This window comes from Aethalodelphis obliquidens, unplaced genomic scaffold (assembly GCF_003676395.1).
Source record: "Aethalodelphis obliquidens isolate GAN/ISIS:26980383/991018 unplaced genomic scaffold, ASM367639v1 scaffold19, whole genome shotgun sequence".
Classification (NCBI taxonomy): Eukaryota; Metazoa; Chordata; class Mammalia; order Artiodactyla; family Delphinidae; genus Aethalodelphis; species Aethalodelphis obliquidens.
In genome coordinates, this window is record NW_020837963.1 from 27,400,260 (window position 1) to 27,417,714 (window position 17,455).

At 52.1% G+C, this 17,455-nt stretch overlaps 1 protein-coding gene across 5 annotated transcripts in view; it reads right to left on the reverse strand.

Annotated features, from left to right (window-relative positions):
- Nucleotides 1–233: 233 nt before the first annotated feature.
- Nucleotides 234–17,455, reverse strand: part of MBP (myelin basic protein) — a 78,589-nt gene continuing 61,367 nt past the window's right edge. For all 5 annotated transcript variants that reach the window (XM_027118798.1, XM_027118796.1, XM_027118794.1 and 2 more), the window contains one exon: nt 234–4,507. In XM_027118798.1, the coding sequence (XP_026974599.1) occupies nt 4,068–4,507 (440 nt within the window). In that variant the 3' untranslated portion in view covers nt 234–4,067. The remainder of the gene's footprint in view (nt 4,508–17,455) is intronic.

The window sequence follows — 17,455 nt, forward strand, 5'->3', positions numbered from 1 at the left end:
CCATGTCCCAGGCACAGGGGAGAATACAGTCATTTCCCCCAACGTGTACAGGACGGTGCTTTGAGAGAAACAGTAAAAGCCTCAGGCAGAACGAGAACAGTCCGCAGAAGGGTGTGCTCGGGCCCCCAGACTCACCTGTTGTGTCAGAAGGTCATGAAAATACCAGTTACACCGTGTATAAAGTAGTAAAGGGAGGGTCACCAAAAAAGACAACTTAAAAAAATCACATGCAATTAGTCTGTTAAAATGTTTAATAAATGCATAAAAAGGAAGAAATATATAAAAAGCAAAAAGGTCATCACAAAATCAAATCGGAATACAATCACAGAAGGCAATCAGCATTAAATACATCAACATAATCTACAAACGTTTCACTCAGAGGACGCAGCCAAAGGCTGCCAACACAGGGGCGCACCATTCCGATTTCCCTCTCGCCTGGTTAAAGACAGCGGAGGAGTGAGACCACAGGAGGACACAGCAAAGCGCTGGGAGCCGATCAGTAATGGCTCCCTAACTGATCAGGGGAATGACACGTCAGAAGGAATTCCTGTAGGAAATCTCAACAAGTGTTTGGGCGCAGAAACACATATACCCAGCATACAGGGATCTTTCTCTAGAAAGACTCTTGGCAAACGGATGTACTGAGCGGCTGGGTCGTGGCCACGTAGACGCACGTTAGCTGAGATCCGTGTTTCGTGCATCGCTGCATCGAGAGTGGACACTCTCGGCTGAAATGAGCGAGTGCAGCTCCGCCGGCCCCGACTTCAGGGCTAGACTCACACGGGGCGGGGCACCCTGCTCAGACACTGCCTGCCGTGTCCTTCCTGTCACCTCCAACTGTCACCCTCCCCGGGGGGTTACAGAATACATCTCTGACATTAGGGTGCCATGTTAACGGTGAGGAGTTGTTACCGTAGAACTAAAATGTGTTCAGTGAAATTGAAATGCAGTGGAAAAAAAGGCAGGAAAGAGAACATTGTGATTAACTTGCAAGACTGCTTAGACCCCAGGGCACTGAATGACAGCAAGCATTCTTATCCCACACAAGGTTAGAGGCAGGGAGGTCATGCTGCATGCTGACGACAGACGGATGCTGAGAGCAGCAGGTTGTAAATGCAGCTCTGACTGTAGTCAACAGAGGAAAACAGGTATAACCACCAGTACAGAAACCTGCTGTAAAACACCTGTAGGAAAGCAGACTGATGCAGAGGACGGCGGTACAGGCCTGTCCCCTTGCATCCCTACTGGGGGGTGTCCGGGTGTCACATCATTGCGGCCACCCTGGCTATTGCCCAAGCTAACGGGTCACGATGTTGCTGTTAAGCCTGAGGGTACAGCGCTGGCCCCGGAGCGGCGGGTCTGACGGGTGGGTAGGTGGGGCAGCTTAGGGGACCCCCTCCACCCGCTAAAACTGACCAAACGCAGTGGCATCTCCGTCCTGACCACCCGCCCATTCCTCACAGGGCCCCAGGTTCCAGGGACTTGGAAACCTGGTTCTTAAAGGCAACAATCCGCCTTTCTTTCTTCCTGCCACAAAGGCGCGTGGTCTCGTGAATGCACGTTTCATGTACGGCTCTCTCGGAAGTATATGCCGCCTCAAGGAATTTGTGAGCGCTCTGCTCGAATGTCAACTCCCGGCCGCACAGAGGGTGAGTGTGCTGGTGCATTCCCAGGGCAGGGGGCGCTGCCGCTGCTCACCCAGGGGCCACCCCACGTGCCCTCGGAGGAGGGGGGCAGGCGACAAACAGCCCCTGTTCCGGGAGCCAAGGGCTCCCATCAGTTTCACACGCTTCAATCCAAAGGACCTTTCTAGCACCTAATACAAGGAGGGCTCTCCTGATTCATATACAGCAGAGCAAAACGAAGATCAAACCCAGAAGAGAAGCCCACACCAATGAATACCGCGGGCTTCTAGGCCATTGCGGGTGTGTCACTGGGTGTAGAGTGTGTGATGCTTACTCCTCCAGCGTTTAAAAGTGAACAAAGAATCCACAGTAAGACAGGTGAGCTGAGTAAGGCTGCCAGTAAGGCCCACTGCGCATTTCCAGCAAAGCTACTCGACAGGAATGTATCCCTAGCCTGGGTTTGCAATAAGCAACTACGGATATGATTTTGCATTCGAACTCTAATGGATTTCTTTGGCATCAAAGGGCAAGGCTGCTCATTCGAAAATCTTCTTTACTCAACATACAGTAGTGAACAGAATTGATACTTCAAAAGTTCTAAATCCATTATTTAAACGTTGTTTTTATGTTTAAAAATCCTGTGAAAATGTTTTGATTTCTCTGAATCCTTGATAACCTAGCAAGACTACTTTGTGAAGTGGATGCCTACTTCTGAGGCTGGAATCTTTTCTTTGAAAATGTTGAAGAATATCAGACTTGATGCAATCAAAGTTGTACTTTTACATAAAGGAAGAAAAACAGGCATGTCTAATATATACTCATTGTGAGATGAGGTCACAACAGTCGACACAAACGCTTCACGATTTGATTTTAACTTAACCCATTACCACCGAAATGAAGCTTGTTTTGCAAGATATGCTATATCCAACCGCTTCATCTCTTCTGCACAGTTTAAATCTATTTTTCCTGTTCTTTGGGTTAAGCAGAAGAGTTTAAGGTTTCAAAACTGTCGACGCAGCATGCATACGGGGTGCTTTGCATAATAACAAGACTTGGTTAGGCAGTCAGGGTCTGGTGTGGTTTGCTAGCCGTGCTTGATAAAGCATCTCGGATGGAAATCGGCATTAGAAATAGGTTAGAGGACCCACATTTCAGGGTGAGGGAAGACTGCCCCCAACTACAGGACACTGAAGAAACCAATCAGAAAATGAATTCTATAAGCACAAAAGGTACATGGAGTTATTCACAGGAAGTCCTGCCACGTGTCACGTGACAGATCTCAGCTCCCAGCAGGTCCCCGAAAGCTCAGCGCTCCTTTAACACCACACGAAAGGCGCAGCTGACATCTGTGTTTATCTCCAACCATTTCAGGATCGTCACTAATTTTAAGAACTGTAGTTAGAGACTAAAGCAAATTCGAGAAACCCCTGAACTCCCAGTGCCCCAGTGTTGATGATGTTATAGGACCACGATGAAAGGGCCTCTGCTCCACACTCGACTCAAAGCCCCTTACAACTTCCCAAAGGCCTTTCAGAATAAGCACAGGGCACAGCCAGAAGCAAAGCTGCATCTTAGGTGTTTTGTGAGCACACCCAATAAACCAGGGGCTTTTTTGAAAAACCTCACTCCTTCCAAAATCACCCAGCTATCCAACACTCTAAACTCCAGGTGCCGCGCATGCCATGTGTTTGCTGTCGGAATGCCACTTGGGGATTAGCTTTTCAATGACGCATCAGCCACAGATGATCTCTTCACAATCTAGTCCAGAAGCCACTTTCACAAACCGGACCACAATAGGAGCAATTTTCTCCTGTGACACATTTTTATCTACAGAACATTTAAATAATGAAACTTCACAAATTCTACATTCAAATGAATGGAATAACAAACTAATACAGTTTTGATTCACAGACGCACTCATTTAATCCCTCACACTCATTTATTTCCCTAAACAACTCAGACAAAAGAGAACGTCTGCTCAAGGCGAATTTAAATTTCGAGTTTGTTCCAAAGTCCTCAATCACATCATTGTTGCAGAGCAACACGAAGCTAGCGGCACTGAGTCCAGGAAAACGTTGGCAATAGCCCAATGTGGAGCCCCGAAGCGGGGGCAGCAGAAGCCACGTCAGCCCTAAAGCCCCCAAGCATAAGACACAAAAGACCACAGTGCCCACGTCCACACCACCCTGGAGATGTGAATTCAGAACGTCCTCCTTTCCCGGACCACATCCTGACTGCATCCCTGGTGAGCAGGGGAGAGAGGGTGGAAAAATCGAAAGCCGTGACCCAGGCCCCTCCCAGGAACCCGTAAGCATCTCCAGCAAGGACAACACGTTTCCCCAGACAGCACGGAGGCTGTACTCCCTCTAACGGCTGAGTTCACCTGCAGAGTCCCTTCCTTTTCCGCTTACACCACCTGGGAGGCACGACCTGCATGCGCCTCTACTCCTCAGAGCTCACCTTGCCTGAGCCCCGCTTGGGTGCACCCCTGTCCGCGCCAAAGAAGCGGCCGAGGGAGTCGAGGATGCCCGTGTCCCTGTGTCTGGGGAGGAAGCCGTGCCTGGCGTGGTCCATGGTGCTTGCCGAGGCCAGGTACTTGGATCTCTGGGAGGGTCTCTTCTGAGCCGCCATCACATCCAGGCCCTCGGGAGCAGCTGCGCTGTCTTCTTGGATGGTCTGGAGCTCGTCTGACTCTGAGGGCCGGTCTTTGAAGGTGTTGTCCTCCCTCCCTGGGGCATCTCGGGAAAAGAGGCGGATCAAATGGGGGCGGCCCCCGGGGTCAGCTGGGTTGGCATCCGGCCAGGCATTCTTCGGGCCCGCTGTGCGCTTGGAGTCTGTCACCGCTGTGTCCTGCAAGGGGGTCCCATTGTTCTGGTCCACATCTGCAAACAACAGTGAGATATGAATACGGCTGTGCAAAGCGGGGCACGGACAATGCTGCTTTCTTCCCGGGCTGGGGAACCGGCCGTCTCCTATCAAATCCACAGGGTGCGCAGGCGCCAGGAGCTCCACGTGGCCCCGGACTGCCTTGGGCAGAGCCCATCCGGCCCGAGCATCCTGGCGGCGGCTCTCTGTCTCAGAGGCCCTGGGAATTGTCTCAGGTGCTCCAGATCCGGCACTGGGCCTTCCCGAGCAAACAGGGCCAGGCACACAATCTCCCCTAGGTGCTGCCACGCCTGCCCTGGGGGGGCTCCAGGGTTGCAGGTGCCTTGACGGCACGTTTGTCATCTAAAAGGCTACTGGTGCCTAAGCAAAGCGTGTTGGGAGCACTTATTTGACAAAAGGTATTTTTAGCATTCTTGCTAAAAGTGGAACTGCCCACACCTTTTGCAATTCATGCCTTAAAGAAATGGGGCATTTAGAACTCTTCAGTACCCGGAGTCCACGAGAGGCCTCTTGCATGAGAGAGCTGCTTGTTCAGGACACTTTGGTTTGGCTTCTCCTCTGTACGCAGCAGCAATCAGAAAGTTTAAGTGGAGACGGGGTAGTTCACGTGGCGCACCGTCCTCCCTTAGCTTTTTACAAAAATACACAGGATTTCTCTCGAGAATGACAATACCTCCATCTTGCTCTCAGTTACCACGGGTGGGTATAAATGAATGTCATGTAGTTAGGTTCTTCTCCAAAGTTTATTACTTACCTATGGCAAATGTGGCTTTACTCACACTATCCATCCATCAAACTGCCCAGAAGTCTATGTACTAGCATTTACCAGCAGCATCCGACCACCCACCCATCCATCCATCCATCCACTATCCACCCATCCATCCACTAACCACCCGTCCATCCACTTATCCACCCGTCTGTCTACTTATCCACCCGTCCATCCATCCTTCCATCCACTTATCCACCGGTCCATCTACTTATCCACCCGTCCATCCATCCTTCCATCCACTTATCCACCCGTCCATCCACTTATCCACCGGTCCATCCACTTATCCACCCGTCCATCCGCCCACCCAGCCACCCATCCTTACCAAGCACCTAGCAAGTGTCACGTCCCCTGCACTAGGTGAACAAGATATGGTCCTTGTCGCATGAACACAGATGAAAACGAACGTTATGGGTTGAATAATGTCCCCCCCAAATGGTGTGTCTACATCCTCGTCCCCAGTACCTGTGAATGTGAACTTATTTGAGGGTTAGGTCTTTTGCAGATGTAATCTAGTTACGATGGGGTCTCACTAGAGTAGAGTGGGCCCCGACCCAATGACCAGTGTCCCTGTGAGAAGAGGGGGATTTGGACGCAGACACACACACACAGAGGCCACGTGGCATGGAAGCAGACCGTGGCCTGGTGTGTGTACAAGACAGGGTTGCCGGGAACACGGGGAGGCGGGTGACCCGGGGCAGACCCTCCCCCCGAGTCTTCGGGGAGAGCGCTGCCCTGCCCACACCTGGGAACCGAGAGGGTAGAAATTCCTATTGTTTTCAGCTGCCCAGTTTGCGGTCATTTGTGTGGCTGCCACAGGACACAGGCACAATGCGTAGTTTCATGTTGAGTAACGGTGTGAAAGGAAACAGCAGGGTAAGGGGCATCAGGAAGGCCCCCGGAGGGGACCGCTGGACGACACGGGAGTGTGGGCCAAGGACGGGGCTGGGGGTGGCGGGGTGGCCGGGGGGTGGGGGGACGGACTTCTGCAGAGAAGGACGCCCAGGACAGGGTCCTCGGGAACGAGCTTGGCCTGTTCCCTGGGGAGAAGCAGGAAGGCCTGGAGCCCGAGCGTGCAAGGCTTAAGGTGCTGAGCGGGAGGGGGGGTAGATGGGGAAGGGGGATGGTGGGGGGAGGGGGCGAGGGGATGATGGAGGAAAGGGGAGGGGATGGTGGAGGGAAGAGGTGAGAGGAGAAGGATTCAAGACAGGCCAGCCAGACTATGCAGGGCTTCAAGGGCTGAGGCAAAGGGTTTTCTTCGCAGAAAGTGCCCAGAGACAGCCAAGGACTGGGGTGTGGGTGGGACCAGACTTCAAGGGAGGAGAAGGCTCGGCCTGCAGGGTGAGTACAGGTGGGAGGGGCTATGGTCAAGGGAGAGGTAGGGCGCAGGGCCAAGGTCATGTCCTTGGGGTGCCAGGAAGGAACGGCACGTGTCTGGGGGATGATTGCAACAGGGTCTTTCCTTTTGTTACATGTATGCGGGGGAGTTTTTATATCTACAACCCCTACTTCCACAAATATATAGATAACAAAACCGGAGGGATTCCACACTCCTTTAACAAAGTCCCAGGGGTCAAGAGACTGTCCCGTGGGTGACACTCATCGTGCAGTCAGTATATTGACTTCTGTTTCCAAAGCAGAGTAACTGGCTCCCAACGGGTATCATAAACGTTTGCCGGAGACCAAGTACCAGGCAAACAGCCAGACCCTGTGATTCCGGGGTCTTTTTTCTGCTGCTAAGAGGGTGCACACAGCTCTCAGGTGTGCCTAACGCCGGACACGCTACAGGCCTTACAAATATGCCACGTCTTTTATGACAACTGGTTACTTGAACCACATGAGAACACCGATATTTATCACATATCCAATCCCTCACTGTATCGCAGCAACGTGAAAAAGCACCATGAAGAATGCTGTGGCCGGCGCAACGCTGTAGATTTTTGCAGGGATGCAATCCTGATTTATAGGTTGCAACAGAAAGAGCCTGATTTTCAAGCTGTGCTTTAGATTCTGTGGCTGACATAAATTAATGCAAATGTAAAGGGGAAACAGTCGCTATATTGTACATGATTAAATGCATTAACGAAACACAAGCGCCTCTGAATGCTAATATTTTTACAACAGTTGGCTTTTGTGTCTCTGAATATGGGTGTTTGTGAGGCACAGAGAAGGGCGTTTGTGTCCTGAAAGTAGCTTCTCCCAGGACGCAAGGAGCACAGGGAGAAGCTAAACTCTGTGGATCTGCAGCATTTTGGGTCAGGACAAGGGCAGCTTCAATTTGTCGATTAATAACAGCTTTAGTCGAGTTAAAGCCCAGGGCAGAGTTCTTTAGACTCTGTCTGGAGCAAAGCCTCTAGCGCACAACGTGAGAGGCACAGGTCTGGCTCTACTGCCCAAACATGCACTTATAATCCTCTATTACTGTACAAATTCTACAGGAAGTTGCACAAATGTCTTAAAAAACCCCACCTCCATCTAATGGCTAAAATGACCTCAGGAAACTTAGGGAAGTGCACTGGACTTCTGGGGGTGGAGATATTAAATCACGAATTGCTCCCTGGACCGTCTCTAAGGAGCAGAGGACGTCACCGGCTGGAGGGTGGCTTCTGGGGCCTTCAGAGACCCCCCCACAGAGCAGGATGGCGACCTTGGGGCGGTGTTTACTCTTTAGAGCAACTCACAGGTGTCACCACCCGAGGGAGGCTCCAGCCCAAGGTCTCGGCAGCATTACTCGGGCCTGTGGGTCCTCAGCGTCCCACCTGCCCAGAAACAGGGCTTGCAGGGCGTCACCGAGAAGGGCCCTGGAGGCTGAGCTTGACCCCTGTGCTCCGCAGCAAGGGCCCCGAGCCGCCTTTGGTATCTGCGGTCCTGAACGGGGAGGGGCAGCCACGTGCTGGCCTCCGGCACCTCGAGCCCGTTTCAGCAGCACACGCAGGGATCAGGCGTGCTGGGTGCGCCCCAGGGCCACCCCTCCGGTAAACGCAGTGTCCGGTCACAGCCCACAGGGAAAGCTGAGCGCTCGCTGATGCTCTGGGCATACCAGCAACCCCGCGAGGCAGGTCGTTTTACCAGTTCTTTTACTCATGTGGGGAAACCGAGGCAGAGAAAAGTGAAACAGGACTCGACGGAGGCAGTGATGTTCATTCTGGGTCCCCAGCTGCCGTCTACGTTCTGCCGACCGCAGACCATCCCCAGCTGGGCGCCCCGCAAGCCTGCGCCAGCCCCTGCTGGCTTGAACTGGCACTAGGTTTTGCCTCTCAGGGTCACATGTAACTGCAGATGACCGATGGCTAAAACGTTTCTGTTTAACAGAGGGACTGACCGGGAGAGATGGAGGGACATCCTAGAGCGCCGCCATCCTGAGCTACGAGCCCAGCCTGGGCCCTCCCTGCAAGACACAGGGCCCTGGAAGCCCCCCGCACTCTGCAGGGCTCCGTTCCCCCCCCCCCCCCCGCAGGGCCCCCCCCCCCCCCCCCCCCACCTGCACGCATACATCTGCCCACAATTTACTACATCAGCTGCCCTTGGCAGAATATGTTAATGACTGTTAACACCCAAAAAAGCTGAGTTGAGGAAGCCTGAAAATCATTATTTTCTATGATTCCATATCATTTTTGCTATAACCAGAAAACGACACACATCACATATTCATATAAGATCATCTCAAATTGTGATGATGAAGTGAATCTTGTTCTATATTTAAATACGACTGTTTTTACCTAGACTGTGTGTCTTATGCTTTTTTCCATCACAGCCATGGAAATCATATTCCATCACCAACTTTCATCAAAACCACATGTATGCGTGCACGCGTGTGTGCGTACAAACGTGAGGACACACACAGATGCCGAGGCGCACCCCAGACCCAGAAAGTCAGAAACCATAGGATGGCCCCCCATTCTGCATTTTTCTTTTTTTTAACAGGCCGGGGTGGAGTGGGCAGTGAGTTATTCATTCTCCCAGTAACTAGGTTTGCCCTTTAACCGAGCAGTGTACGCGGTCAGTGACACCTCCTGTTCACCCAAGCTCAGAGCACGTAATTATCAGGGAAGTTCACTGTCAAAGATGCTGATGACCTGGAGCCCGTGGTGGTGTCGGGTGTTTGCCACCCTCGGTGTCCGGTGTCCTGTGGCCCTGAGTGCTCTCGTCGGGAAGCCGCGCCTGCGGGGACAGCACTTGTCCCGCTGGAACTCAGGGCTTTTCCCAGCTTTGCGCTGACCCAGGTGGGCAGCTCTGTTCCCACCACCATGGGAACATCCTGAGTCTATCGGGGGGGTCAGCGTGAGCATGGGCTGCGGCTTCACCTTCTGAGTTTGCCCGTTTCTCCAAATGCCACAGGCTCTCAGGTCAACAGGAATAGAAAGGATGTATTCAGTTTCTCAGAGCAGGGCTGTATCGCTCATCAAACCAGAACAACACATAATACAGAAATCCCCTCCGTGAGTGCGTCAGTCTGTTAAAGTTAACGACAAAATGAAAACCTTCTATCAATAAGATAGAAGTGTTCTTCTCTTCACTACAATTAATTTAACATTTCTTCCTATGATTAGAGAGGGATCGATCGTAAGGGATCATCCTTCCATAAGGAATCGTCAGGGAAGTTCAATAAAATTTCATCTTCACGGCTGATCCAATCTTTAATGAGACTGGAAACGGTAAAAATGACCATCACTCACCCAATTAGAGGTTTTGCCAATAACAGACTTTAAAAATGTGTGGTAGAGGCTTAGCCCTCTGCAAAGCATCACTGTTGGCTTGTTTTGTTTACAGGCATCATTCCCATCTCAACAGGAGGTTCCCAGACTTCACAGACCAGTAAAATAGTAAAAATTGGGGGTGAGGTCTTCACACTGGCATATCCAGAGCTTCGAGAAGCTTTTATTTTATTTACAGCTAAGCTATAAGGAGAAAACAAGTAACTACCACGTACTAGCCTACATTTCACTAAAGAAAGAAAGGGAATTTGGGTATCAAAAGAACAGGAAAGGCATCATCTCAGAATAAAGGGCCGGGCCATGTCTTCAGGTCACTTTTTGACCCAAGAGGCTGCATCTGTCCACAGACGCCTCACAGGCCCACCTCGAGTGGAGGCTCTGGGTCCAGCGCTGCTGGTGGCCTCCTGGGAGGGGCAGGGCTGGGACGCGCCAGGGTTCCAACAGACTCCCCCCGACCCGTGCAGACGTCCCAAAACCCGAACAGCATGCTGCCTCTACTGAACCCCTCAGAGCTTCTCGCTTTGCCACCAACCTCTAACAAGCTCCCACAGAGGCGCTTTCAGTATATATTATACATATACACTTTTCCCCGCATGACATCCATTCAGATATTTTGATAGAAAATAAAATCTGTTTCTTCATTTTGAGGGATCAGACTCACTGGCTGTACCTACATTTTTTTTGCTTGGTTTTAAAAACAATTGTTTTTGGTGGCCTATCTAATTAGGTTTGTAGCCCAGACGATAATTTTAGTTGACTATTTTAAATTACAGAAAGAAAAAAAATCACCCAGAAACTAAAGTCACAATTGAACTGATTTGCTAGGTCTGTCCCCCATCACAGGGATTTTTCCTGGCTCAAAACCATGGACTTCCAGTTTACTGTCTCTGCCACTTCTTCCTGGTGGGTCTGACAAAGACAGTGTACCCGGCTACAATCCCCTATAGACGCCCCATAGAAGCCCACCGCAAGTTGCTTCCTGGTTACCTTTTATAGGGCCTGAAGCAGAGACGATTGTCTAAGGAATTGCTGGGGTTCGTACAGTTCACGTCCGAGCTGCCGGCACCAGGGCTCCTAGGAGCTCAGGCAGTGCTCAGGAGGTCACCGGGACTCCGCCGTCCCAATCCTTTCCCTGCTGTAACGTCGTGTGATACCCGAGGCAGAAATTACCCAGAGCCTGAGCACCCCAGCGACCTTGCATGGAATGGGGTGGTCACCCTCCTGGGTGGGGAGGGCACTGAGCCACAGTGGGGACGGGGCTCTGGGGCACTTGCGCACTTTCCGCTAGATGCACTGGGGCAGAAGTTAGAGCGGCTGTGAGCCCCGCTGCCCTGGCGCACTGCACAGTTTTTCCCTAAAGTGATTCGCAACCTGGTTTCCCAGCTTATAGTCGCTTTAGGAAGTATTATCCAAAAAGAAATCCATAAGCCCGAAAGCACCAAAGGTGCTACTTTCATAACTGTTCATAGGAATCCTTCGTTTCTAAGGAACAGATGGAAGGAACTCTCACTGTGGAATCCACAAAATGGAGGAAATCTTTAGTGTTTTGATCTTCGATTTGCTGTTTTTAAACTCATGCTTTATAACTTATATTGTTCTTCCGTATTTTTCCCATCAGATGTCATCTTAAAGATCATTGAGACCATCGACACCATTGTAAAATGTAGATTAGCACGACTGACACTATTTCAGGCCCTCTCTCACTGGGACCAGTTGACCTGGCAAATGTGTGACCCCAAGGTCAAGCCCTTCAGGGCGGGTGACCTGAATCAGAAGGGAAGAGGAAATCTGAGGTCACACGGCCTTCTTGAGAGTCAAGAAGAACTTAAGGGATACAGAGATGGTTGTAAGAACGAAAGAAAAGTTATCCAATATTTCAGCCCATTGCAGAAGAGGTCTTATTTCCAGAAAACCACGAGAAGGTGATTGGGTTTCCTACAGCTCAGGAACAAGGAGGCAGGAGCTCAGAACTCGAAACTGAAATAGACAACACAACTGTCCTCCAGTGGCCTTTGTAAATTTCGCTTCTCAGCTGGCTCCTGTGGTGGGGAGATGGTTTGGATCTGCTGCTGCAGGATTCTTGCCCGAGGCAGCTTTGCGGACACGCAGTACCGCCGCAGAGCCTCCTGCCCTGCCCATCCCTGCCTCGCCTGCCCTGCCCGTCCCCTCCCGGCCCATCAGTGACCACGCAGAACCTTGGCCTCCTTCTGCAGAAACAGGCTCCAGCTCCACCCACCCCCGCCCCCACTGCCCGCCAAGCAGAGATTCTGTATCAGGGAAGCTACAGAAAAAGGAGGTGGACATCGTTTCATCTGGTAGGCCTGAGTCCTGGCCGGGATTCTCATTTTTGGTTGGTGGTATGAAGTTGGTCGAGTTTCCACGTAACTTTTCTCTGGGCCTGCTGATACGTGTTACCTGACAGAAGAACATCTTGGGCCATCTCACGTGACCATCCACATAAGAAAGCACCGTGCCTGTCCCGTCTGGACCGTCAGCCCCTCTCTCCATCCTGCGGGTGGAGGTACCGCACCGGCCGCCAGGCATGGGGTCTGCTGGGCTTGGCCTGAACGCGCACCCAGCGTCCTTCCTCCCGAAGCAGCCTGCCCGGAAAGGCCAGGCATCGGCTGCGGCGAGCAGCCCGCAGGCCCTGCAGCGCCTGTCCTTCAAGGGGCTGTCTTAAACCGACGGCCACAACCAGGCTGTGAGCTCAGGGCCTTGGGCAGAACCTCACGTTAACGCGACAGGGACAGGCGTGCGGTCCGGGGGGTGGGGGGAAGGGCAGGAGGGAGCCGCCCCTTACAATCACCCGCGGCCCTTGGCCTGCGACCCTCTGAGCAGGGCCGGGCCCCTCTCTGCAGGGGAGCTGGCCACGCCCCTGGGCCCGTGGAGCCCTGGAATTTGCCAGCGTGGGCCGGGGGAAGAGGACCCTCCTTGTGTGTGGAATACTTCTGTTCCTGGCACGCTGCACTCAGGGTCACCAGGGAGGGCGAAGGAACAAAAAGGCCCATGGTTGTGGCCTGTGGATCTGCTCCGGCAGAAATTCTGCATCTATGAGAGGTATGCGGCCGCCCGCAGCTGCCTGCAGACATTTCTTTAAAACTTTGCCACAAACGAATCTTGCCATCCCACACATCTCACACGAATGCCTCCTTTGTGGACCCAGAACATATAGTTTTTATTTGCTCTAAATAGCTGGCCCCTCAAAACCTCCCACAGCAGGGACGGGGTCACGGGCGAGGCAGCCCCGCGCAGAGCCGGAGCCGGAGCCGGAGCCGGAGCCGGAGGAGGGCACCCCTCCCTCCCCGAGTCTGCACCTTCTCCATTGCACGACGGTACCCAGCTGGTGTCAAGGTGATGAGATTCCAAAGAGCCCGGTATTCACACGGTTCTGTTCCCTGTGCAGCCTCTGGGGATTCTCACAGTGACTCTGCACAGACTCGCAGCGGCTGCAGGATCCCCCCGAGAAGGTGGCATCGCAGGCACCACTACCACTTGCTTTTCAGTGGGGAGCAAATAAGCTGAAACAGGTACTCCTACCTCTAGGCCAGTTTTACACAGTGGTGCTCAACCAATGCTGGTAGCGTTAAACTGAACTTGGACTACAGGACCAGAGTCTGCTGCAGCCACACCCAGCAGACTTTGATTTGGTTCTGCCACCTACTATGTGACCTTGACCACACGGTCCAATCTCTCAACGCCTTGGGTGCCTCATGGGCAAGGCTGAACGAACACGTGGAGCTCCCCCAGGTCACTGTTGTGACAAGCACTTGAGGTGCACGTAATAGAGTGTTCTTAGCACCGGGGCACAGTGAACACTCAGTGGGGGCTTTTGTTACTGTTGCTATTATTATGATGTTTATAAAACTAGTTTGGGAATACCTTGTGTAAGAACCCATACATTTTCCGTCCACCCACCCATACACCTACCCATCCATCCATCCACCCACCCATCCATCCATCCAATATTCACTTCATGCCTGTGTAGGCAGAACTGTAAGAATGGGTCCCAATAATCCTCACCCCTTGTTCCCTCTTCTCTCAGTGTGTGGAACCTGTGAATATGATGAGGTATCACTTGTGATCGTGTTATGTCTTATGGCAAAAGGGAGACTCTCTGGGACTGTTTCACCAACCACAGGAGCCTCTGGAAGGCACGGTTTTCTCCAGCTGGTGGTCAGGGAGACTGTCATCCAGGTTTGAGAAAGATGGGAGCGTGCTGCTGTTTTTAGAAATGGAAGGACCATGCGCAGGGTCTGGAGACTGGCCTCTAGGAGCTGAGGGGACGGTACAGTCCACGGCTCACAATGCAAAAACTAATCGATACATTTGCTATCGTCTTAGTAACTGAGAACGTTATTTTTAGATCTTTTCTTGGGCACAGTTGCAGATCTGTCCTGCAGCACTGTCTGTCCCTGGAAGCCGCAGGAACAATGGTGTCAAATGTCTAGCAGCAGAGATGGGGGCCGCTTCACACAATGTCTGCTTTTCACAGGCGGCCTCCCAGCGCTGAGACAGTGCCCACGCAGTGCCAGTCCAGTACCAGCTAGTGTCAGCTACTGCTCTTTTTTAAGGATAAAAATAACTTGAAAACTCTGTAAGTGAAGAAATATTCAGTGAAATACTTAAAAAAAAATCCTCAGGCAGTAGAACATGATTGTTCAGCTTAAGAAAAGGTAACGTAACAATTAGATAAATGGAAATAAAGGAAACACTCCAAGCACCAATTATAGAAATGTTCTCAGGTAAACTCTCTTTATCTGCTGTTTTAACTGTTCCCAGATATATATTGCTTTAGTCAAGTGCATGCTAATATTTTCATGATTTTTTTGGTTTATTTTCTTTTTTAGATATCGTTTTGAGACCGTTTATCATGATCATATAATCAGACACCATTTACATTTTAGAAGGTATCCGACTGAAGAAATGGAAAATATTCCCTATCTTCTCATGCAGTAGAAGTAGACACTTTAAAAGACTGATTTATGAAAATTCTAACTTAAACACAATGGGTGCCTCTAATAATCTATTTTGAGGTTTTGTTGCATGAACCTTGAATAATCAGATAGTTTCATAAGGAAACTATCAAACGTAGAAAGTCAGCATTTCCACATCATGAAAATAAACCCGTACACACATACATGGATGTGTGAGTATTACAGAGTTCTCCAAAGTTGAAGAAAATCTGATCTCCTGAGTCTCACTGTCACATTTTACATTTTTATCCCAGAGACAATTTGACATCATTTGCTACAGGTCCTGGTTTATTTCCGAGGGACCCTGGTTTGAGGAATCTGAAGGATGCAACTGCACGGTGTAACCTGCCAGGTGCTGGAGCAGGTCCTGGGCACTGAGGCGGTATCGCTGCATTGCTCACGTGTGATCACTCAAGGCCAACATCGCTCACAGCAGGGCTGGAGCAGGTTGCAAAGTCCCTTCTGGCCTGAAGGTCTACACATGTCGAAATGCAGGGCATGAAATGTCCTTAGAAAGTGGTTGCTTGGGGATAAAGCTTTTAATCCCTGCGAACGCTCTTGCATTGTGATGCCCTGAGCTACTGCTCAGTGCCGTGGTGTGAGGGGTATTAGTTCATCCCAGGGCTTTCCAAGAGCACCGAGAGCACAGTGAGAAGGGATGTCGGTCCCGCGGAGGCGGATCTATCCACGTGTCTAAACCCCGTGTTCACGTGTGCCACCTGAGGCCCAGACATTTGGGGCGGGAATCTCACAGGTCAGCCGGCCCAGCTTCCAAGGGCTCCCAGATCCGGATCCGGATCTCACTCTACCTGACCTTCCCTGACCCCAACTCCTACTACCGTCGTGGCAGCCCGCTCGCATCAGGTGCGTCCGTATTTCTGCATCTTTGACTCTGCTGCTCTTCACCTCTGCCCTTGTGGCCAAGGAGACCCCACCTCCTTCAGGATGTGAGTCCCCTCCCTGGACGCTGGCAGCCGGAGCTGATCTCTAGATACCAACTGTACTTGCTATTCCACCCAGTTTCAAGTCGAGGTGACGGAAGGGTTTCAGGGTCTTAACGTTGATGACCCGCCCGTGACCTCCTCGGGACAAGGTGCCTCCCTCTGGGCCCTGTGGACGCTGAGCTGGGCCGATGCCCACGCAGACCAGCAGGGGGGCAGCTGAAGGAGGCAGGGAGGGAGGGAAGGTCCCGGACGGGGGTTCTGTGTGGCCTGAGAGCACGGGGGCTTGGCCACGACCCGGGAAAATGTCTGCAGAGGCAAGTGTGGGAGCCGGGGCCGCCCCTGCCAACCCACCTCCTCCAGGCCTGCGAGCCCTGTCTCGGACGTGCTGCATCCCGAGGGCTGTCCGCTCAGAGCCTCGAGGACAGGGGCACCGTCCGCCGTGCTCAGGACCCTCGGGGCCTGCCCACTGCTGATGGGCCGAAGGCGAAACTCGCCTGCGGGCAAACTCCCCTTTGATGCTTTCCAAGTGTCAGCTCCGCTGCTGCCCTGCAGCCCTGCCGCCCTGCCGCCCAGCCCTCAGGCCCAGGGACCCCACACGGCCTGCTGGCCCCAGGCAGCTCCGCGGGGACACGCGGTAATGGCCGCGCTGGTCTGACATTCTAGGGGCGGCTCAGGCCCCCTGGAGCCTCCACAGAGGCCGGGCCCTGCTCAGGACTCTCCCTGGCCAGTGGCCTCCGCACCGCCGGGCTGTGCTCACCTTCCCACCCGGTCTGCAGCTGACTGTCCCCAGTCTGTCCCCACCGAGGGGCTCCTTGTTCATTTACACCTTAGGGCACCCAGGGATTATGTGCCGTGTGAACAGACAAAACCAGATCCGTAAGGCTAAAATCACGTTAAGAAGCAGAAGAAAAACATTTGTTAAAAGCAATTGTGATTTTTTTCTTTTTCAATAAATTTACTTCTAGGAAATGGAAATGTCTGTTTCCTTAACAACGATGGTTAGGATGGCTGTAGGGCTTTTTGGTTGTCATCTTGTGTGCGTGTGTGTGTGTCCGTGCACGCATGTGTGTGTGCGTGCGTGTGTGTGCGCGCGCGTGCGTGTGTGTGTGTGCAGGCACTCCCGTGGTTAAAGGCTGCCCTTTGCGACAAGATACCTCCGGACAGATGGATCAATGGATGAATATGATCTTGATATATTATGACTGAGGTTTGCTTTCTAAGTAATCAGGTCATGCGTCTGGAGTTAATCTGCTTATTCTTTCCCATTAGAAAAGGAACATTGCGTTGGCTGGAGAAGGCGGATGACAGACAGTAACAAGGCAGCCTTTGAGAACGGCAAATGGACAGAGGGCACTGCCCTGGCCTCCCTAAGTTCCACGTAAATATCACAGACCACGGGTAATGCGACACTGATGACGAATTAGCACCACTGCTTGAGGACAGCCGCCCAGCAGAGACATTTAAAGGACAGGTTTCCTAACAGGAAGCGCCTGCAGCATCACCGCCGACCTCCGGTCCGGGGTCACAGGGTCAGTTCCGCAAAGCA